Source organism: Seriola dumerili, unplaced genomic scaffold, assembly GCF_002260705.1.
Source record: "Seriola dumerili isolate Sdu_G_001 unplaced genomic scaffold, Sdu_1.0 BDQW01000088.1, whole genome shotgun sequence".
In the NCBI taxonomy this organism is placed as follows: Eukaryota; Metazoa; Chordata; class Actinopteri; order Carangiformes; family Carangidae; genus Seriola; species Seriola dumerili.
Genome location: NW_019174343.1, coordinates 14,671,150 through 14,694,314, shown reverse-complemented (window position 1 = coordinate 14,694,314; position 23,165 = coordinate 14,671,150). Strand labels below are relative to the sequence as shown.

General features: G+C 41.1%; 4 protein-coding genes across 4 annotated transcripts; 2 read left to right on the top strand and 2 right to left on the bottom strand.

Annotated features, from left to right (window-relative positions):
* Nucleotides 1-4,119: 4,119 nt before the first annotated feature.
* Nucleotides 4,120-7,151, bottom strand: LOC111221622 (neurogenic differentiation factor 4-like). Its single transcript, XM_022745076.1, has 2 exons — nt 7,032-7,151; nt 4,120-5,122 (listed from the first exon to the last, which is right to left on the bottom strand). The coding sequence occupies exon 2, from the start codon at nt 5,116-5,118 to the stop codon at nt 4,120-4,122; it is 999 nt and encodes a 332-aa protein (XP_022600797.1). The 5' UTR covers nt 5,119-5,122; nt 7,032-7,151.
* A 3,651-nt stretch (nt 7,152-10,802) lies between these two features.
* Nucleotides 10,803-15,149, bottom strand: endou (endonuclease, poly(U) specific). The gene is made up of 9 exons (XM_022745227.1): nt 15,059-15,149; nt 14,795-14,917; nt 14,560-14,682; nt 12,875-13,046; nt 12,569-12,774; nt 11,704-11,817; nt 11,505-11,611; nt 11,271-11,413; nt 10,803-11,189 (listed from the first exon to the last, which is right to left on the bottom strand). The coding sequence occupies exons 1-9, from the start codon at nt 15,114-15,116 to the stop codon at nt 11,069-11,071; spliced, it is 1,167 nt and encodes a 388-aa protein (XP_022600948.1). The 5' UTR covers nt 15,117-15,149; the 3' UTR covers nt 10,803-11,068.
* Nucleotides 15,150-16,436: 1,287 nt separating this feature from the next.
* tsfm (Ts translation elongation factor, mitochondrial) lies at nt 16,437-18,892 on the top strand. The gene is made up of 6 exons (XM_022745428.1): nt 16,437-16,552; nt 16,884-17,036; nt 17,160-17,288; nt 17,397-17,519; nt 18,140-18,221; nt 18,328-18,892. The coding sequence occupies exons 1-6, from the start codon at nt 16,502-16,504 to the stop codon at nt 18,720-18,722; spliced, it is 933 nt and encodes a 310-aa protein (XP_022601149.1). The 5' UTR covers nt 16,437-16,501; the 3' UTR covers nt 18,723-18,892.
* Nucleotides 18,893-19,656: 764 nt separating this feature from the next.
* On the top strand, nt 19,657-22,744 carry LOC111221476 (myosin light polypeptide 6-like). Its single transcript, XM_022744845.1, has 6 exons — nt 19,657-19,751; nt 20,056-20,083; nt 21,424-21,567; nt 21,851-22,024; nt 22,214-22,291; nt 22,396-22,744. The coding sequence occupies exons 1-6, from the start codon at nt 19,749-19,751 to the stop codon at nt 22,422-22,424; spliced, it is 456 nt and encodes a 151-aa protein (XP_022600566.1). The 5' UTR covers nt 19,657-19,748; the 3' UTR covers nt 22,425-22,744.
* The last annotated feature ends 421 nt before the right edge of the window (nt 22,745-23,165 follow it).

Here is a 23,165-nt window from a genome sequence, read left to right as displayed (position 1 = left end):
TTGTTGCAGTGTATGCCTTTAGTATCCTTTAGGATCCCAATAAGTATTTTCAATAAACTTAGTGCTGACAGAGGCCAAGAAAGCAACTCTCTCTTTTCTTGTGCAACTAATAAAATTGTGTCATTGATGTCAGATTTTCCAGAAACATCCACCTACATCAGATTCATTAAACACATCATTTGTCTCATTAACTATGAAAGAAGGCACAGTCACAAAAAATCAAAGTGAATTTTATCAAACAATACCATTAAACTCAAATAAGAGTTTTACTTGAGCTGGTGCCAGTTGTGTTGTTTTTCCTACAGCTTTTTTTTTTTTTTTTTTGGCTCTTTTTCGCCTCAGTGTGCCAGCAGTCCTGGAGAGCACTGTCTGTTTTTGTTCTTCATTTTTCCACCTCAAGGATAAAAGCGCCGACCACATCCCTCTTCCCTATTAGCCCTTGCACTTCAGTGCTGCCTTTGAAGATTTAATCAGTCAGATTTCCTTGATTAATCCTTTTTCATGTCCTTTCATGGTAAATAATTACAGAGTTTGATACAATCGCTCTCTGGATAGAGAGGACAGCATGCAGACTTCTGATAGAGCAGAGTCCCCAGGTACCTTCATTAGCCTGATTATTCAGAACCAAACACACTCCATCAACCAGTTTACATGTAAATAGGTTAATTCTATTCCCACTCTTCACTCACTCTGCTGTGTTTTAACAGATAAGAGTTCAACAAATGTTGTTTTATTCACTCTCTACCTGCATATAAGCAGCATTACTAACATATTTGATATGATTTCCAATATAATGTGAGTTTTTTTCAATAGAATATGTTGTTTAACAGATGATTTAATCTCAATCCCTTATCGTTAGCCAAGCAATGAAGGAACGTCACTCTATTTTTACTACAGGTTGTCCAATGATGACACCCAGTGGCCAAATGCTCATCTTTCATCCATCCAGTGTTTTTATTTCAGCAAAACCTTCACCACTTGGTGGCAGTGTGATTCTGCTCTCCTCATTTAAAGATTTGTTTCAGTCGAATGCATCTTCTGAAAGCTGCATCACTCCTTATAGCTTTATAAAGGAGACTGCCTTTTTCTTAAACTTAATTTCATATTTAAAAAAATACTTTTAATGGTGTCTGAGTGAGTGTTAAGCACTGCCTGATGCTTTGTTTTGTTGAGTACGTGCACAATAGCTGCATGCTGTTGTGTATCAGAGGAGATGAACTGCTGCCCCTCTCCCCTCAGGATTAGTGAGTTAATGCACCCATTCAGACACTGAGCTCTGATCAGCTGCTTAATACTGTTTTATCCCAAATAACACAACCGTGCATTCATGATGTGTGCACTCTAACAGACACACAGACTTCATGAACCAACATATCCCTACTAAAACTAACACACACACACACACATGCACACTTTGTATGCCATATTGTTGCCCAGGTGCTAACAATATCGAGGCAGTAAGGCGGTACCATTTTATTGGTCTATAATTTCCCAGAAAGTTTTACATAAAGAATTATTTAATTTGTTATTAATTATTGGAAAAATTTGTTTCCCTGAAACATCCGCTTCAATTAAATATGAAGAAACTGTCATTCCTTATTAATTTATTATTGGAAAATTTCTTCTTCATATTGAATTGTGTGCCTGCCTATAGACAAATTACACATTTTTGCCTGTTCATCTTACCCGCTGTGCACTGACAGACAGCCTTAGTTACACAAGCATTTTTAATACAATTACTTGCCTACTTATATATACGGAAACATAAAATAAGATGTTCTAAATGTTCTGTATTTCATCAGGAATGTGCCTCACTGACATTAAAAATGTCTTTTACAGGAGCGTCCTGACCAAGACAGCAGCAGCACGTGAGATACGTAGCATCTCTGCGGCTATCATATGCTCATCCAGATTCACAATCAGAGAGGTCAAGGGTCAAAAGGGGTAAGGACGAATGCAGCCCTTTCTTTGTATTGGGTGCAAAAGTCCTCCTTTCAAAAGAAAAACCTTTTTTTTTACCCTAGACCATTGGTCTACTATCTATCATGTGGCTAAATAAAGACTATCCTACATGTCCAGTGTCAAAGGCCCTATCTGGGGATAGTTGGGTGTCTCCAAAGTGCAGGGGCACGCCCTGTTTTTGTCATTCATTCTACTGCTTCAAAGTTAGTCCCTGCTTTCCCCAGTTAGCATTGAAAAAGCACTGCAAACACACACACACAAGCTTATACTAATCCATGTGAAAACAAAGCTGTATATTTCTCCCAGCGCAGGTCAAGCGTGGGCTGTTCATCAGCGTGTTTATCGGGATTATGAGCATTTCGTCCATAATACAACCTCTATCATCATACTTACCCAACATTCACTCTTTCACATGAGGAGATTGTGCAGAAATTCACAGAAAGGTAAATTTTACCAGAAAAATGATGATGCAACTGGTGACCATGACTCTTTCAGACCATTCCCACCAGTGAGTCATGACCCAGTGAGACCTTGTGACCCCTTCGTACTGACCTCTCAGTGGGTGGCCTTCACACTGACCAACATGGACTGTGAAGCACAAGAAGTGGCTGCTCCTAGATCAGATCTTTGCTTTTTGTTCTAATTGTCTTCTCCACTTTTAGTACATGTCTAAACTTTTATATTTCTGCTCAGTCACCTTTTCTTTATATTATAAGTTTCTTATTTCTCTTTTCCACCTTTTGCCATCAAATGTTTCTCAGTTACTTTTTAATCATTAGATTCACTCCTGTTTCCCATCACAAAAGGGGAATGTCAGGCTTCTCCAACCATATAAATCTTAATTTAGATGTACGTTCCTGTGTGTATTTGAGAGGTCAAGGTATAAATGTACAGACATGTGTTTATTACGAATGTTAAGTAGTGGTCCGAGTGGATGTCACACCAGGATTATGCCATCCCAGTGTCAGTGAAGAAGAAAGTCTTTGTAGCCGGGCAGCCATGTTAATCATAAAGCTTTATCTCACAATCCTGCCTCGCACATCCGCCCTTTCATTAAAAGACGGCCAAAGGATTAGTGCAGCTAAACCACCAAGGCCTGGAGAGAAAAATGAGAGACAAACAGGATCTGCATCCATCCATCTATCCATCCATCCATCCATCCATCCATCCATCCATCCATCCATCCATCCATCCATCCATCCTTCAGCATTAACCACTTTAACAAAAAGTAAACAGAGAATCCATGGACTGATTGAATTTTTAATATTTTAATAACATCAATTTTTCCAAAAGAAACAAAATGACAGAGTCTTAAGAAAAAACATGGAATCCAATGCAAAATCTGTTGGAAGTTAGATATTCATTTTCACAATGTTAACCTGAGAATGCTATTTTTTGCATCTTCGCCTTGATCGCTAATCCAATCACTCCCCACGTATTTTCTTCCAGTTTGTTTTTCTCCGTCCATAAGACACCTTATGTCTTAAGGTGCAGACACCTTCCAAAAATCAGTTACATTGTGCTGGCAAATCTACCTCTGACTGTGTTTCCAGTGCAAAACATGAAATAATACCCAACAAAGAAAACTGGACACAAAAGAAAAATAGTATAAGGGACAAACTATCTGTCTAAGTAACAAAGAAAGAAGAAGTCTTGACCACAAATATATACAAAAGGAAAACCAGACACCTGCACATCAGATTAAAGTCCATATATACTGTATTAAATTAGAGAATAAATAAAAATACTTTAATTTATGTAGAATATCTGGTGTTACCAAAGCTAAAGAAGAAGTGCTTATATTACAAAAAACAGGACATCTGGTCAAAATGGCCCAAAGCAAGATTTCCTGTTAGGACCTGCGGGGTCTTATTTGGTAAACATTTTTTTTCAAGAAAGTGTATTGGTTTAAGTCAAGTATTTTCTAATATTAACAACGTTCAGCAGTGCTAGTCTACTGTGCAAGTGCTCCACACATTTAAAACCATTTTTATTCTACCGTTCTACTAGCAGTCTGTCTACTGAGAAAGATCGATTCCTCAGTCTTAAAGTCTGAGAGACATCAGCATCAGTCAGTGTTCATGAATGATCAGAGACTGGACTCGACCAGTCAGGGTGTACTGCTGGATGAAGCAGAATCCACTCTGCTGATCCTCTTTAGTCTCTGTAGACGGAGGTTATGTGTCGGGGGGGCATGTGTGGTGGATGGTAGGTGTTGTATGGCCCCTCCAAGTGTACGTCATAGCCGCTCTGAGTCTGATACAGGCCCTGCTCCACAGGGGAAGGGGAGTAGTGGTGTGGGGGTGGGTAATGAGGTGAAGGCTCCTGTTTGGGCACCAGGTTACTGCTGATGCTCAGGGGTGGTGTGGGAGGACCGTCGTAGGGAGGGGTCCCAACACCGCCAGCGTTATACTCATGTGGCGAGTGATTCTCATATGCTCCTCCTTTCATCGCCCTCAGGTGAAGCAGGTGAGCAGAGTCAAACGTACCATACGGCGGACTTGGAAGGCCTGGAGAGGAATAGCTCACCATGCCACCAAGAGGAGGAGGTGGTGCCCGAACACCGTGTCTGTCCTCAGGTCTCATCCCAGCACCGGGAGTTGGTCCCAGCTGCAAGCAGCCGGCCACCAGGTTGGTGGTGGGCTGAGAGAGTCCCTTACACAGTGTCTCCATGAAGGCCCTGCTCTCTGTGGACAGGCCCCCCTCCAGGGCCTCAGACAGAGCACAGATGTAGTTGCGGGCCAGCCGTAATGTCTCAATCTTTGACAGTTTCTGGGTTTTGGAGTGACAGGGCATGATAGTGCGCAGGTTCTCCAGAGCATCATTTAGACCATGCATACGTGAGCGCTCCCTGGCGTTAGCCTTTACACGCCTCGCACGGAAACGCTCCTGCCGTGCTTTGGTCATGCGCTTTTTCTTGGGCCCTCGCCGTTTGGATTTGTTTTCATCCTCCTGTCCTTCCTCTTCGTCCTCTTCGTCTTCCTCCGCATCCTCACTCCCCATCTCCCTGACCTGTGGGTTTGTTCCACTTGCTCTGTAGTGATGTGATGAGACTGATGTGTCTCCATCAGGTGAGCTCATGTCTTCATCCATCCACTGCAGAGGGCTGATGACCTCCTCTCCCTCGCCTTGTCTCACATACGGCTTAATCATCATAGTACTGTAGAAAAAAAGAAAACATCTTTGTTAAACACATGCGCTTCGGTGCACACACTGACAGGCTGACAAATCATCCTCATTACTGTTGTAAATATATATCCTTACCCTCTTACACTTCTTCTTCTCCACTGCATGTCAGAGGAAAAATTGCCTTTTTTTTTTACCCCAGTATCCCAAATTGTTGAAGTGTCCTTGAGCAAAACACTGAACCCCAACTGCTTCTGATGCTGCACCATCATTGTATGAATGTGTGTGTGAATGGGTGAATGAAACACACATTGTCAAGTGCTTTGAGAGGTCAATTGACTAGAAAGGGGCTCTATAAATGCTGTCCCAATACATTTATCTGACAGTTACTAGTTACTTAACATGTTTAAATTTTACATACAAGCACAGTTTATGAAATATGATGCATTGTTATAGATTAAACTACCAACACCACACAGTTGACTCTAATGAATACTTTTACTTTACTTTAGTGCAGACACCTCATGCCTTTGCTCACCACAGCCTAAAGTTATCTATGATTGCGCTAATCTAGTGTGACGATACAGTTATGTGGTAAAATATCCCGATTTATGGTTTACGCTAATATGAAGCATTGGTGGCATTCAAGTACCTGAGTATAAATCAGCTCACAATAAATGCTTTCTTTTCCCTGGTTTGATGTGAAAGGCTTGTTACTGATAATTAATTTATTACAGGGCTGTTTAGCTACCACTGAAAACCTGAGGTCATGCCCTCTTTACCTTTTTCTGGAGGTTTTGGGGTTTAGCAACCTGCAGAAGTTTGCACTCTATGATTAAAAACTTAGACTTGGTGGGGATTTTATAGACAATAGATTCCAGTATTTTAAGACTCAATATGTTTAAATAAGAGTAGGCCACCTGTAGGCCAATAGAAAAAGGAATGATTCAGTGTTTCTACATTAGTTTATCCTGGCAGTGTAAAAAAGACTTTCATGTAGGCAATAAAATGTACATAAATATTATTTAAATGTTATAAATGTTAACTGAATCAAGCTTAAGAAGCAAAATAAGAACATCTAAAGTCCTTTTTTTTAAATGTCAAATCATATTTTAATGAGGTGGTTAAACGGCTACATTAGGAGCCAGTGAGTATAAATAACATCAATAATAACCAATAATAAGTAATATCAATAATAACGCATATCAATAATAAAGAGTAATAACTTTAAATAAAAAACTAAAACTATTGATTCTCAGCAGTGTTCAAAACGGGCTCAGTGTTTCAGCACCGGACAGTTCCTTCCTTAGCCACATTCTGATTGGTCGAAACATTACAGCACCACACGGGCTGACTGACTTTAACACCTTTATCGCACATAATGGCTATTTGTTTTTCATATATGCATTATCTATTTTTCCACGTTGTCTGCCCCTCTGTCTCCTCTCCTCCTCTCTCCGGGTAATCCCGGTCAACTTGTGAACTGGTAATGCCCCGGCGAGATCAAGTCACTGACAGGACTTCAATCTGGGGCATCACAGGATTTGCTCCGCGGATGAAGCGACGACCGTGGGATTAAATGAAAGATCGACATCCCCCAGATCAGTGACAGAGGACTCAGATTGAATTGAAATAGACTTTTCAAAAGCCAGAAATATTAATGTCTCGCCACAAATTGCGTGCTTGAGCAGCTATTTGCTAAACGTCGACTGAAGCATATTGAGATAAGCCTTTTATACTTTTTTTCATTAGATATATTCACTGCCTGTTGACTTTCTATGTTGCTGTTTCAGTTGGACACAAAAGCTGGAGGATTAAAACTGCGGTTCACCACATGACTGACAAAAACTGAAGAAAAGATGTAATAGATCAGGACTAAAATGTTAAAGAAGTTTGAGTCTCGGCTGCATCAATCACATGAATAATACGAGTATAAAGTTTACCGGTGCTGAAGTGTTCCGGGACTTCTTCAAGACGTTTGATATTCTGGTGATAAGTTTTCTGTCCTCCTCGGATCACAGTTTGGTCTCTCTGCCCATGAACCAGTGCTGAAGTTCGGTGCTGTCCCACAGAGTCTGTCTGTCTCAGTGCGGGTCACTCTGCGGGGGCTCTGGGTTTTAACCTCCACGGTAAAGAAGCTCCTCCTCCTCCTCCCACTCCATCCAACTCCTGCTGACGCGCCTGAGCTTGCGCGTGGCCGGCCCGTGGCTCGTCGCCTCTGCGTGTGTGTGTGTGTGTGTGTGTGTGTGTGTGTGTGTGTGTGTGTGTGTGTGTGTGTGTGTGTAGCCTATGTGGAGGGTCAGAGAGATGTGCATAAGCTCACTGAAACACAAACAGGAGAGGCCCGGGTCTTTGTTGCTTTGCGAGGGCGGCCGCCAAATCCGCGGCACGTTTGCATTGAGCGGAGGGGAGACGCGCTCAGGCGGCTGAGCCTAACTGTATGTGACAGCTTGAAGTTGCGTGTGAGCAGGTGTTTGCTCCATCCCCTCTTCCAGCCATCCATCCCTCCGCACTGCGGAGATAAGCTGTTGAGCAAGTTCATCTCACCCAGGAGGCAGTTCTGACCAGACGGGGTATGTTTGGTCACATGAGGTGTGCAGTTACATCAGTAATATGACTCATGTCACCCCCTCCTCTCTGAAGGATTTGGGTGCAAGGCTTCTGTATTTTGAAGCTTAAAGCACCATGACCCGTACTGAATGTTTCTACGTGACACCCATGAATGTTTTTACTTATCAATATCGTTCAATAGTTGTAAGGTTGTTTTTTAATGCTGTAGAAAGGCTATTTAAATTACGTTTAATATGAAAGATTTCAGATAATTTAGTATTTCACCTTCTTGAGTGAAGGCATATGGCTATTTCCTCGAGGCAGTACCTGTGTACTCAAACTTGCAAAAAATACCAGAACAAAAGATCAGTTTGTTCACTTTTGGTTCCGCACTATCTGAAATAATAAACTTAATTCAGGTTGTAGGGGTTGTAGACTGGGTCTATAGAGAGAATATATGTGCTTCAGGGTTTAGATTTAGCTCTACATGAGAGGCCTGAGGCACTTTACAAGATAATCTGCACACCTAAAGTACGTGTTTCTGCCTCCCCGATCATTCCCAGGCCGAACACCCCCCCACCCACCCCCCGGGTCTCTGCCTGTCCTATTCCACACCTGCAGCCTGAAATGGGAATAGCAGAGCTAGGCCTCTTCCATCCCCAGAGTGGAACTGGCAGGGGAATATGATAGCTGAGGCCCTGTGTCCCTATTGCATACACACACACACACACACACACACACACACACACACACACACACACACACACACACACGCACACACACAACGCATTTTATGATACTTATAGAAAACGGAATTCGCTTTTTATTTCATTTTAGAGGTATGAGTTGCATCCCAGTTTGATAAATAACAAGTCTGTCTTGACAAAACTGCTTCTTTATCATTTCTACTTCCAGTTTGACCCACTTACTGCACGTCCTCCATTCTTCATGTTCCACAAGTGGTGCTCAAGAGCAATACTGTATGTATGCCATAATGTCCCCAGGTCCCTCAGTGCTGGCCACACATGATGAGGCCATCCTGCAGATGGCCTTCTCTTAAACATATCTCTTATTTTAACAGTCTGTGGCTCAGATGCTCATCTATTCTCCACTGGCTGCTCGGCTCACTCAGCATGTTCACGTTGCTCAGAGGACAGTCCCTCCCTCACCTTCTCTAGGTATGTTTGTGAGATGGGAATTTAGTTTATTATAATTTTTTTTTTTAAATGGAGGACAGATAAAACTTCACTCCAGTACACACACAAACATGACCTTCCTCTAAATCCCCAGTGTTTCTGTGTGTGATAGTGGGGGACAGTGGGCTTTGTCCATCTGTCATACTGGAAGTCCTCAGAGAGATGTCGACACCACAGCATGAGGAGTGTGTGCGTGTGTGTGTCAGTGTGTTTGTGTGTGTGTGTTGTGTGTGTGTATGTGTGTGTGCTCACACTTAGGGATAAGGATAGATTACATGTGCAGCAATCAAAAATCTTTTTCTTCCTACAATATCAGCAGCCTCAGATATACTTTTACTGCAGCAATAGTCTAACAAGGTCAGATTGTATCTCTCACTCTGCATATGACTGTGTCCATTTCGAAATGTATACCTATGGTAAACCAATGACAATGCAGTCATCAAATTGTTCAGAAAGCAAACAAAAAACTCCAGAGAATGAACGTTGCTCTGTATTTCATGGTCCCCCATCAACTTTAGAAATGGCCAGCATCTAAGCCAAACTTGAACCTCCCTCCAGCCCAGCACCGACCCTGGGGAGACAGGGGTGATGTTGACCATGTGTCCTTCTACTAACCATCTCATTGATGGACCCCACTACTGGGTAAAATAGACACCCCCTCTCTGCCTGAACCTCTAAACCCCCTTAACCCTACCCTAAACCCTCTGTTGGCCCCCTGTTGTGCGTGCTCATTGGCTGACCGCCTTCAGGCGTCCCTTTTCCACGGGTCCATTGTCTGGCCCCATAAGCAGCTTTGTTTCTGCATGTGCAGCTGGGCTAGCCCGCGCAGCCATTAGCCGCAACACGCCAAAGGGAGAGCGGGATAATATAATTACAAAACAAAAGTCAGGTGGCTCACAAGATTTGCCAGGAGAAGCCCATTTGGGGGAGATGCGGGGACATGCTGGCGGGTGGCCAGCTATAATTCGATTATGAAGTTGTGTGAGTGACAAAAGAAACAATTGAATCTTTTTTTCTTTTATTTGCCCCACTGTGATTTAATTTGATTCCATTGGGGCTTTAAAAAGAGGGCAGTGTGAAAAGAGAGAAGATTTACTCTTCTAATTTCTAGAGTCACCAGCTCAGAAAATGTAATATTGTCTGACAAAATAGCAAGAGAAATTCTTCCCGGGGCTCACTTTATTGTCATGTTGCTGCAACACTTAGACTGCATGTGAGGCCAAAATCAGATGAATCGCTGAAGGCCGGAGTTTCCCTGTAAACTGACTGGTCTTGTGCTCTTGTTTTGCATGAATGCACACAGACTGGTGGACAATGGGATCAGTGGCAGATCCATCTCCTGTAATACTTTCTTTAAACAGGGCTGCAAGTGTGTCCCCCTGTTCTGTCGGCAGACCAGAATTTATCCTGTTAGTCACCCTAGATGAGTGAAAGAGGAAAATCAACCCCCATCCCAGCTGGACACACACACACACACACACACACACACACACCCTCTAGGATGCACCCATTCACACAGGCACACAAACACACACACACACACACACACACACACACACACACACACACACACACACACACACACACACACACTTAACCCCACACTGGGGAGTTACACGCACAGCTTTATGGACAGCTGATAAGAACAGGTTTAGCTGGTGGCTACTGTTCAGAGCAGGTCAAGCAGAAAAGGATCTGTTAATGTCTTTTTGTTTCCATAGTTCATACTGCAAAAGCCTGCATTTTGTTAGTTTTTTTTTGGTTTTGTTTTGCTGTTATAAAGGACAATAAGCAATTGTGTCAAATGCACACATGCTCTTACTACTGAAGGGTTGGTGTCAGTATTGTGCCCGCTCAGAGTGTGTAAACGCCCATTTTTTGCCCCATTAGGCACAGTTTGATCATGCCCCTGGGAGAGCACCACATTCTCATGCTCTGTAAGACTGCTCAGAAATGTTTCACTGCAGATTAATCAACTGTCTGGTTTACTGTTTTATTCATGCAAGTGGCTATGCGTGTGTCTGGGTGAGCAACTTCCGGAGCACTTCAAACAAAAGAACCAGCATTTTAAGATAGATTCATTGTTCAGATTATTTTGATTATTATGAGTACCTCTCACTGAGATAAGTGCTTCTGTTGGGAATATTATTTCAAAGCATTTACATAATGAGCCTAATGACAGACAGACAGGCAGACTGCTCTATATGTTGCTTATTGGTTAGCAGATGGCAGCTTCAGTTCCTGGGGGTTGCGGGAAAGGCGGAACCAATGAACTTCTTCCCATCACCGTAGAAAGATTTATCCCAGGTGTAAGTTTGGATAATGAGCTCCTTTCCTCCCAGGCTCAGACGACACCTGAGGAAGATGGACAATAAAAAAAAAAAAGAAATCAGAAAAGATCATCAAGGACATCACAGGACGTGTAGATTTACTCACTGTTTTCCAGGGCGAGTGATGTAGCAGAGGCTGTAAATGGCAAAGTCAAATTCAGGGCTGCAGCCGATGACTGCAGAGCCGACCTGCTTGAAGTAGCCTCCCCACATGAACTGCATTCCCATGACGTCAGGGTAGGTAGTCCACTGAGAGTGACAGAAAGAAAGAAAATGAAGGGAGTGCCTCATATGTCACAACACAAACCACCATGTCGTCATTTTTATCGTGGATGCTTACAGGCCCGTTGAAGCTGTGGCTGTAGTAGTTCAGCTGTCCCCTCTTTTCAAGAAGATAAAACTGGATCCAGTTGTGGAAACCAGACACCTTTCCTCCCTTGACCTCTCCTACCACACAGGATATAGTTCTTTTTTAAACACATGAAATGTTCATTTTTAAGACATTTATGGTGTTTCAAAGACATCTGCTCTGTCCAAACCTGCAAAGATGTGTTCAAAGCCACTGGAGTCCATTTTGTTGTTGTTGCGGGAGTACAGACCGAACCACATCATCTTCAGATCCTGAATGAACTCTTCCTCTGATGCATAGACACCTTAAAAGGAAGAATAAGATTCATTTTCAAACACAAGGGCAGAGGTTTTCCATCTGTGGAAGCTAGAGGGAGACTCTCACACACTCTTATAGTAGCTCCAGAATTAGCCCACAAATCTTGTTTTTAAGTTTTCATCAATATCAAAGTAATCAAGTGATGTCTGTCTGTACATCCACGGGTACAGTACGGTAAACAGGGACTGCTCATTTCTAATTCGGCAGGGACCAGTTGTAGGATTTAGGGGATGTATTGTGTCAGAAATGGAATGTAATATTCATGATTATGTTTTCATTTGTGTATAATCACCTGAAACTAAGATGGTTTCTACAGTAGCTCAGGGTGGACACCGCAAACACTGGCTCTAGAGAGGGGCTTTAGTGTTTTTATGTTAGCTGAAGGCCACCGTAGGTTCTCCGATCTGCGCGCTTGGAAACAGATTGCTGAGGAGAGGGGTGTTCAGTTGGTTGCAACCTGCAACCTTGCCACTAGATGCCACTAAATCCTACACACTGGTCCTTTACTGGTGCCAGTTTGACAAAATGTAAACAAATAAAGTCTAAATAAAAACAGGGCTCAAGCTGTAAGTTGTAGCCCACAGATAATGCACTGACTCTCAGTTTTGTCTGAGGTGGGGTGTCCCACAGTGTCAGACTTTGAGAACCCCTGCACCAGAGCAATAGCCTCACCAGACCTCTATGTGAGCAGTGCTGAACCAGTGTAAGGATGTATTATTTCACATGGACCTAGTTACCCTTTGTGTAGAGGAAGGCAAACAGCTCTCTGCCCAGCTCAGTGTTGGACATGGTCTCCTTGACAAAAGCCTCCTGCTCAGCCAGCTGCTCAGGGCTGAAGTCCTCCGCCTGTCCAGTCATCCTCTGGTAGTTGTCCAGCACAGCCAGGAGAGCAACATATGTGGGCCTGGAGAAGAGAGTCTCCTCATCCAGGTAGCGGAACAAGCTGGAAGCGCAAACACAAGCAACAGGTGACGCAGAAAAAGAGGTAAATACATCAGAATCAAGAAGAAGAGGAGGTTTTACTACTAAGACTGTCTGCTCACGGCTGAGAGGAGAGATCTGTCTGCGAGCCCGTCTGAGAGTTGGGCACCAGAGCCTGAGCTTCAATAATCAACTCTGAGGCTGAAGCCTTGTTGGAGTCCAGGGCGTAAAGTGTCTCGGAGACAGCCTTGATCTCAGCATCAGTGATCACACTACCGCCACCTCCCCCATCACCTGTGGAAGATCACAAACACACTTACAATAATTAATAACAAAGTGCATTTACCCAAGTACTATATCTAAAAATTTGATTTAGGCTACTTGTATTTGATTACTTCTATTTTATGCTACATTATACTTTCACACCACATTTATTTTACAGTTATTACTTACTTTGCGTATTAAGTGTTAGGATTACATTTTACATCAGACATATATATATATATATATAGAGAGAGAGAGAGAGAGAGAGATAATCAATATATAATAGATTTGTATGTATCATTAAATATCACAATAGTATATAAGATAGATCAGCTGACCTCCAACTTGACCACCTACAACATCAAAATACTGTTTACAGTCAATAATAATAGTAGTAATGATACATTTTACAACAATACAGTGATACACACTTTTGAGAGGGGCCATTCTTCATACGGAGTACTTCTCATATTTTACTGTAGGTTCATTTTGTTTATAAAACTTCTGAATACAGGTAAAGGATCAAGTCAATGATCTGAATAGTTCTTCCGCCACTGGGCATTACTAAACAGAGAGGGAGCAGGGGAAGTTTGCTTTCTATATGTTATATAGCACAATAGTGACACCTGCTGGTCACATACTGAAAGCTTTGACCTGTAGAGGCTGGTCTCACAATCAACGGTAATGGAAGAAGTACTTAGATTCTTTACTTAAGTAAACGTTCCTATACCACAATGTAAACTACTTAATTAAATGTCCTGAAAATTCTACTTCAGTGAAAGTAAAAAGGTGTAACCTGCAATATCAATAGTAAAAGTACTCATTTTAGAAAACATCTGTGGCATGTGATATATACATTGATATATTATAATACTGTTGAAGCTGGTGGAGGTGCAGCAAGTTTAACTGTTTCATATACAGTTAGACTGTTCAGTCAGTGTTTCCCAACCTGGAGGTCGTACCCCTTCAAAGGGTCACAAGATGAATCTGAAGGATGACAAATTGTCCTCCAGAAGCCAAAGTGTTTGGGAACCACTGGTTTAATCCTTACACATGATGTATTGTAGAAAATTATTGTATGTTTTTTGTGTAAATAATAACTGTCAAATACTTAAAGTGGAGTAAAAACTACAATATTACCCTCTGAAATACTTGGATTACAACTATATAGTAGAAATACTCAATTAAATTGTACTTAAGTACAGTAGGTGGATAAATGTACTTTTCATGTACTTGTAAATGTATTTTCTACCACTGCAAAGCAAGACAGCATATAAAGTCATTATTAGGCCGTGACACATCCAGATGAAAAGACTGAAAAACAAAAGGTTACAACAAATATTAAAGTTATTTTCACAAACTGCAGATACAGTGCTCATTGTCTGACTGCTGACTGCTTAGATTTTGAGTACACCATGTGAAAGTCACCAGGTGTCATAGCTGTTCAAGCAACATGACCAGATAGAAGCTATGGGTCAACAGTGAGATACAGTATGGCACGTGAGACGGGGGTCAGCTACGGGTGGCACGTGGTTGGACTTACTGTCACAGAGGTCTGTGTAGTCGCTGCAGCAGTTGTTGTACTGGGTGCACTTGGAGTTGCAGTGGCACTTGTTCTGAGAGTTGTATTTCTCGCCACATCTGCCTTTACAAGATGTGGCTCCAGCTAGAAGGGAAAGAAACAGACTAGTGATAACAGCAAAGATGCAGGTTGTAAAATAATATGGTTTTACAATCTTACAAGCCTAGAAAAAGGGTAATGATTAGTTGGCTGTCACCTTTACATATTTCAGCGTAGTCTGAACAACAGTCTCTGTAGCGCTCACAGGATGCATTGCACTGACAGGAGAAATTACTGTCTGTCCCATAACCACACCGACCCTGACACGAGTCCAGGGAGTCTGGAAGCCAACAGGGCAGACTGGTAATTTAATGATACAGCAATGCAGTGATATTTGTATTCGCACCTGTATTACATGGTTATTGATAAACCTGTAATAATGGACTATTCTGATAATAGAGCAAAAAAATTAATCTCTTACTGCTGTAGCCCTGGCAGAACAGGGTCACAAAAAGTGCAAAGACAGCAATGACCTTCATCTTGACTCAGCAGCACCCTGAAAACAAGGTGAACTGACTTTTATCATGGTCTCCCTTTTATAGCAAGTTTCACCTGACCAATCCAAACCCAACACTCATATTAACCGCGCCCACAGGTCAGGGTGTCACTCACTTCAGTGTGATCGTGTCTCTTGGATAAAAACACTCTAAGAACAAGGTGTGACATACGTCTAAATCATTAGCTCCTGTTGATGTATTTATGGATTAACAAAACGTGTGAGGTGTTGAAGAACCATGGCACGTCTAAACAAAGTGGGACTTTAAAAAAAAAAAAATTCTAAGTATAAGTAAACTTTCTGTCTCTTCCCTGTGAAACTGCACACCTGCTTCACACACAGATGGTGATTTAATATATCAAAATAAGACCATATCAAGTTGTGAGCTGTGATAACAACTGCAGTTTCAGACTTTTAATATTTATTTTTGATAAATAATGTGTGTCCATTAAATTAAAAGTAAAATGTTTCTTTTACAACCCATTGCATTTTACAGTAAAGTAATGAAATCCAGAATTAAAATTATTTAAAGTTAGAAAGTCTTTCAGGACCCTTTTCTTATTTCTCCTGCCAGATTGATCAGATGCTGTTTTTCACAGGGTTTGTGCAAGATAGCTTAGATTACCAAGAATAGCTCACCTGTGACCAGTGTCCCTGGTCATGTTGAGGTCATTGCTCTGACAAATACTACTCAGCAAAGATGCATAATTCATTAAACAGTGTATATCAACAAGGTCAGAATATATTCAGATGGTTTTAAATGCATGGAAAATAGACAATGTTGAAATAATTCATGATTTTCTATTTCTAACTATTTTCTAAAACTAGACATTTGTATAAAATAATGTAATTTATAGAAAATAAATGATGAGTAATTCATGAAAAAACAAAGCCTAGAAGAAATCCTGTAAAAATGAGCACAACTGTTTGAAAGAAAAAATGTTTTCTCTATCCTCTTCATCATTCAGGACCACTTGGGTGTTTCTTGTGACTCCTTGTGGGGAGTTGGGATTGTAATGCTGTGGTGCAGACAGATAAAGTACCAGATACAAGTCTGTATTTAGACTTTTACTTTAGACGTATATCTTCAAATTCATAAACACTTATTTCGAGGCCAGAAACATACAATATACTGACAGAACACTAACATATATAATCTTTAGTGTTGCTTTTTTTTTTTTTTAGGACAATGCAGTTGCTGGATATGGCCTCAGAAATGCAACTGTACTCCCGTGCTGTGGAGGGCGCTGAACGGTGGTTGTAACTAATCTTACGTTGACTTGTTTGGCCCTCCACGGCATCCTTACACAGCGTGGAGTTCAATGACATTCTGAGCTTTCATAAGACAGGGAACTTCTCCATGGTGAGATGATGTCGTTATCCTTTTTATTCAGAACAGTTACGAGAGACGTTGCAAAGGTGAGCAGATTAAACGTTACACTCAGCTCAAACTTTAAGTCAAACGTAAAGAAAATGACTGTCAGGTTTGCTCGTTAGCCTCTGTGCTGTCTCATTTACTAGCCATCGTTACTGGGCCACTTTCTATGAGCTACCTTGCTCATTCATTCACATTTCATGTTAATTAGACGTTATTGTGGCAGGATATCTCTGCGTGATATTTTGCTTCAAGTGGCAGTTCTTGTGGCAGAAGTTAGGTACACCTGACTGTCTTCTGAAGACAGTAAACCGAGGTCACTGGGCTTTTGAAGTTATTCTGTATAAAACACCTTCTACCATCTGTCCCCCTCAGGTCAGCCTCTGCCAGCATGTACAGTCGCTACACACAGGTTGTCAGCTCCTGGCAACAGACAAAGCCCTCCTGATGAAACTCCGGAAAGGCACCGGCTACACTTTCATTAACTGCAAGAAAGCACTGGAGAAGTTTGATAATGACATAGCACAGGTAACCCCCCTCTTGATCTCCCTCTGCACTCACTGTTAAAGTGTGATTTAAAAAATAATAGATTTGGTGCAGAAACAAGCAGTTGTGTTACTATGTTGCTCATGAAATCTGCCAAACTTTCAGGCAGAGACCTGGCTACATGAGCAGGCTCAGAAGGAGGGCTGGAGCAAAGCTAACAAACTGGAGGGCCGCAAAGCCAAAGAGGGTCTGATTGGTCTCTTTGTAGGAGATAAAGCTGCAGTTATGGTGGAGGTAAGGCCAGTGGTAGCTGTAACCATTTCACTTGAACAGTCTCCTGTTTGGTGGGCATGATGGCCATCAGTGATATATTCTGTCTGACTTCTTGTCTGTCTGATGCAGGTGAACTGTGAGACAGACTTTGTTGCCCGCAATGAGAAGTTCCAGCAGCTGGTTAAGGATGTGGCATTTGCCACCTTGGCTCACCACCAGAATAAAAGCCGAAGCCAGGAAGGATATATCAAGGTAAAGTCACACAAAGTTCTTCAATTTATATTTTTTCCTCAATACAAATGGATACACAAAGTGGCTCACTATAGTGGTGTGAGAAGGATTCACTTGTTTTGACAACAGTTAACTATTAGCAAAGCTAACTCAATACAGTTACACAATTTTGACATTGTTGAAAACATGTTTATTTGGTTTTGTGCAATTAAGGCCAAATTTTCCAAAACAAGCTAGCTGTTTTTCAGTCTTATGCAAAGCTAAGCTAATTGTCTTCTGGTTTCATGCTTAAACAGACATGACAGTGATATTGATCTGCTTATTGAACTCTTGGCAAGAAAGCAAATAAGCACAATAACCAAAATGCCAAACTATTCCTTTAACCCCTACAATGAAGTTAACATTCGACTGCCAATATATAATACATATATATACGTACATATATATACATATATATATATATATATATATAAACTATATATGCAAGTTTCTTACAATATTACAAAGTTACAGTGTGTGATGTCATGTTGATATTGCATTGAATAGCAGTGTGATGCATTTTACAAAATTTTGACTTAGAGTTTTTCCACAGGAACTTGTCCTACTCTCTGACTCTGCAAACATCTAACATTTGTTTTCAGAGCGTCTTGGCAGGTGAAGAGTTAAACAAACTCAGTGTGGGTGAAGGAGCTTCACTTGCAGACCAGGTGGCTCTCACAATAGGTCTGTAAGAGTAAAATTTTTTTCCACTGAAGTAATGCTTCTCAGTTTAACTCAGTGGAATTTGAATTATTGTTATTTGAAAACATGTTTCCCTCTTTCTTTTCAGGACGCCTCGGTGAGAACATGTCAGTGAAACGGGCGGTGACAGTCGGTGTCCCTGCTGAGTGGAACATCGGCTCATATGTGCATGGTGGTGTGAGCGGTCAGACTGAAGTGGCCATGGGGCGATACGGTGCACTGGTCGTATTCCAGGGTGGAAAGGAGGCAGAGCAGGAAACTTTAGGTCGGAAGCTGGGACAGCACATAGTGGGAGAGTCCCCCATATCCCTGGGCAACATGGATGACCTGCCCTGTGGTGAAAGCGAGACACGTCTGCTGCCTCAGACCTTCCTGGGAGACCCCAACAGGACTGTAGCACAGTTCCTCAGGGGTCAACAGGCTCGTGTACTGGACTTTGTCCGATTTCAGTGTGGAGAGGTAATCGGTGAAAAAGCTGAATGAAAGGAGGAAAATAATGTATCCAGTAGGATTTTGTCATGTTTGCATTTCATGTGAAAAGTACCCATTTATATCAGTCAAACAGTCCCACACTGTCATCATTAATTTAAAAGCAGAATTAATTGACCTCCCAGCATTGGTGACTATCAATAAAATGTTTTTTTTTCTGGAAATCTCAGTCCAAGTTAATTTTATATGATTCACAATATTTTGAATTGCAAGATTCAGTCGTTTGGATAGATGTATTAGTAGTAATATATATACATATAGCAATATAGTGTCATTTTCATAATTTCTTACATATTCAAAGGGTGTTGCTACTTGAGTAAAGGGTCATAAGTTAGGGTGTCCAGCTTGTTTGGTACCTTTATATACTTAGTAAATTACCAACACTGTGCTGCCCTGTAACATTGAAGTTTGAACACACTTTGTTGCAACAGTACACCAGAGTCCTCAAGGGTCACAGTACAGTGCAAGAGTTTTAGGCACTTGAGATGTTCAGCTTCTCATCCATTGTGGAAGACCATCAGGGAGGTGTGACTGTTCCTAAATTCATAAGCAACTATCCTCAGAGATGAGAAGAACAAGTAGTCCTGTAGCAGATGGTCTGGCTCGCACAGATCCCTGATCTCAGAACCATGTAGTCAGTCTGGGATTACATGAAGAGACAGAAGACACTGGACAGCCTAAAGCAATTTTTATTTTTTTATTTTTGAATTGAGAAGAAGTAAAGACAGCCCCTGCAGCAAAGATTTAAAATGAGCGAGGGTGGGGCGGTTTTTATTGGCATTGCTATAAAAACTAGAGTTGGTGTGTAATGCTGAGGCTGTAGCTGCTCTCCTACAAAACAAGCGAGAAACGCAGGTGTGGAATGGAGGCCTGTGATTGGCTGTTGCTACACAAGCTGCGGTGACATCATCAGGGATGCGGAGGAGCCGGGGCTAGTCGCTGCTGCTGCTGTTGGTGTCTTAACAGTTTAAGATACAAGACCTTCTCCCGCCTGTCTGTGTCTTATATCCAAAAACAGACATGGTAAGTGAAGACAGTGTTCCAGACTGATGTATCGAAATGTTAATTTTTTTAATAGATTATTTTTTGTACTTGAAATTTGTTCATTGGTAGATTTTGAACACATAAAACCTAGGTGCCGTTAAGCTAGCTACGCGTCTGTCCTGGCCTGCTTTAACGTTAAGTCTTTGGCTACAATCCTTTTCTTAACTCTACGTTAGAGCTAATGCAGGATTAACTCGGAGCTTTTCTAATCAAACTAATGTCAGCCCCTTTTTTTCGTTTGTTACTCCCCTCTGCCTCCTATTCCTAACCCTGCCTCAACCAGTCTGACTTCACTGAGGACCAGATCATGGGTGAGTAAACATCTGATCCACAAAAGGGATTGTTATGTTAATTTTTTCACGGCACAGTAATCTAGTCATAAACATATTATCATTTGAAATTTACTTATGAATTGTGACCCTGTAGCTCGACATTTGTCTCTGCAAATTAGTGGATCCCTGCAGGTATCACTTGCTGACTGAGACATAGGGAACTAAACATTTTCTAACTGTGTGTGGTTTAAATGTTAACGTGTTCAGTGCTTGTCACGACTTATACATTACAAATACAGTGTAAATACATTACAAGTTCCACTGAAGGTTGTAATCTAACCTGCAAAAAAGAAATTTGCAGGCTTTTGCATGCTGATGCCAAGATAAGTGTGTGACATGTCAGCAGTCATGGTAAAAAGCAGTGTATGGATCACAGTGTGGGCTCCAGCTATATATACTCTGTACTTAAAGGCGTGGCAAAAGACACAGAAACTGTTCTTTTGAGGCACTCACCAAACCGGCAGCAGATTGTTAGAGCAGACAGCAAACACTGATGCCGGATACCAGCTATTTTGTGTCATTTTTTTTTAACAAAAGAGGTCTTGTTAGAGGAGTGGGAACAATTTGTGTTTTTGAGACTAGCACATGATCCAACAACCCCCACCACCAACCCCTTATTACAGACAAGTATAGCCTTAGGCGATGAGGTAGAATTTGTTTATACAAAACTTCATATTTTAGTATGTTTCTGTTTGTTTCTGATCTGATGCTGAAGTAATAGAAGAGCCAGAAATTCAAAAAGTTTTACTTACTAAAAAGGGGTTAATGCAGAGGAAGGAAAGACATTAGAAAACAAGACTACCCAACCCCCAACTTCCAGGGTAAAGTATACACCTGAAGGTCATCCCAAGACCTGCTCCTTTTTGAAGAATATTTTTTCCTTTCATAATGCTGTATATGGGCCTGGATGTAATGTTGCAGGTGCAGTTTAGGGCTTTAGTAAATGGCTCTCACAATGAAATTTAAGTGATGCTAATGCACAAAGCTAGTTTTGTTTTGAGTTCTGATGCAGTTACATTGTGTTACCACCACAGTATGAGCTGATAGGATACCTACCTAACACAGCAGTGTACTGCCCTGCAACTTTGAAAATGTGGAGACATAATTGCATGTGTGTATTCTCAAAAAAATGTATGCAGTGGGAAATAAGTTGTTCTACTACACAAACCACTTTGCTCAATGAAATGACCGTGACATGCATCTGTAGGATTGTAAGTCCTCTGTTACTTGTATGTTTTTGCTTGTGTCACCTGTAATGTTCATTAAGCTAATGTACTGTTCAGTTGTGTCTGAGCTCCATCTTTGTGTCCATATGTTAGAGTACAAGGAAGCCTTCCTTCTGTTTGACCGGACGGGTGAGGGGAAGATAACCTATAGCCAGTGTGGTGATGTTATGCGGGCCGTTGGACAGAACCCTGTCAATGCTGAGGTGCTCAAAGTCCTGGGAAACCCCAAATTAGAAGGTAAACCTCTCTGACACACTTTGGAGCTTTGTGTACAGTTGTATTTCCTCATCACATTCTCAATGAGTACATGTACTGAATTGTTTGTGGTTTGTTACAATAGGAGTTAATTAGTAAATCTCTGATATTATGAAAACTGCATTAGGCTGGGAGTGAAGAGAGGCTGCAAGCTTCCTGACATCGGTACAAATCTTATGTTAAAATCCTCTTTGTGTTTAAAACAAACCAACAAACAAAAACGTGACTTCACTCAAGTCTCCATTTGTTATTAATTAATCTGCAGAGATGAACCACAAGTTGCTGGATTTTGAACAGTTCCTGCCCATGCTTCAGGCCATTACTAAGAACAAGGACCAGGGCTCCTTTGAGGACATTGTAGAGGGGCTGCGAGTCTTTGACAAGGAGGGAAATGGTACGGTGATGGGAGCAGAGCTACGTCATGTCCTCACCACACTAGGTAAGACCTCAGATACTGGCTAGTCCTCCTCAAGTAATCACAGCTGACCAGTCTTTTTTCTTATCATGCTTCTAATCTCAGGTAAAATCCCTTCAGGCACTTCTCTCTGCCAGAGAATTCTCCATTAGAGAATCCCTCTTGTTTTGATTGTGCCATAAGATAGTTAAATAATTCTTGCTTGTGTACCAGGTGAAAAAATGACAGAGGAGGAGGTGGAGACTCTTTTAGCAGGACATGAAGATGCCAATGGCTGCATTAACTATGAAGGTAAAACCACAAATATCTAACAGCTAAACAGCAAAAGCCTGTTCCTGCTTTTTTTCTGACATGCTTCAGCTCGTTTCTGAAGTTGTGTTTCTCTCTCCTGACAGAACTCGTCCGGATGGTTATGAGCGTTTGAGGAGTTCAGAAACACACTTCCAGCTTCTTCTCTTCTTCCAAAATACTTATGTATTGTTTCTCATCTTGCCCTTCCATCCATGTCATCCTACCTCCAACAAGTCTGTGTTTTGTTTATTTAGACCTCTTTATTTTATTTCAAAAAGTGCCTTTTCTGTCTAATGTGAAAAGACCCTTTCATCTCATTTTCCACACATTATTCAGCCTCGCAGGCACAATCGACAGTAATATTCCCTCGATGATTTAACTTTTGTCATTTTTGTCAATCAACCCCTGTCAGTCTTGTTGTCTTTTTTTTTTTCTTTTGGATGGATATAATAATATGACATGTTACATTTAACAGTGTTGAATAAAAATCTGGTCTATAAAGTATGTGTTATGTCCTTTAAGTCTGTGCTTAAATATCTCTTTATAGATATTACACTTATTCAATCAAACAAAACATTCTATTAGAACTATAGCAACATCAAAATAAAAAAAGGAAATCTGAAAAATATAAAGAAATATTTGACAAATGTAATTATAAAAAAATACAAAATATTTGAAACAAATTGGTAAAGTATTCTAGAGTATTAGAAAATTATACACTGAAGTAAAATATCTGAAAATGATCTGACCAGCAGAGAATAAGATCTGACAAAAATAATGATCAATACTATATTAGGAAAATAATACCAATATATCTAGAAAATAAATTACTAAAAAATTGGGGAAAACATTGATTGAAAATATTGATAACGTT

Bases quoted from the DNA above. Each gene is read 5' to 3' on its own strand.
- LOC111221476 (XM_022744845.1), top strand. The intron at 21,568-21,850 runs GTAAACCTCTCT...ATTAATCTGCAG, and splicing joins GGGAAACCCCAAATTAGAAG to AGATGAACCACAAGTTGCTG. The intron at 22,025-22,213 runs GTAAGACCTCAG...CTTGTGTACCAG, and splicing joins TCATGTCCTCACCACACTAG to GTGAAAAAATGACAGAGGAG.
- endou (XM_022745227.1), bottom strand. From the start codon at position 15,116: ATGAAGGTCATTGCTGTCTTTGCACTTTTTGTGACCCTGTTCTGCCAG. The intron at 14,918-15,058 runs GTAAGAGATTAA...GTTGGCTTCCAG, and splicing joins GTTCTGCCAGGGCTACAGCA to ACTCCCTGGACTCGTGTCAG. The intron at 11,414-11,504 runs GTAAGCATCCAC...TGTCACTCTCAG, and splicing joins GCCACAGCTTCAACGGGCCT to TGGACTACCTACCCTGACGT.
- tsfm (XM_022745428.1), top strand. From the start codon at position 16,502: ATGATGTCGTTATCCTTTTTATTCAGAACAGTTACGAGAGACGTTGCA. The intron at 16,553-16,883 runs GTGAGCAGATTA...TGTCCCCCTCAG, and splicing joins TTACGAGAGACGTTGCAAAG to GTCAGCCTCTGCCAGCATGT. The intron at 17,037-17,159 runs GTAACCCCCCTC...CCAAACTTTCAG, and splicing joins TTGATAATGACATAGCACAG to GCAGAGACCTGGCTACATGA.
- LOC111221622 (XM_022745076.1), bottom strand. From the start codon at position 5,118: ATGATGATTAAGCCGTATGTGAGACAAGGCGAGGGAGAGGAGGTCATC.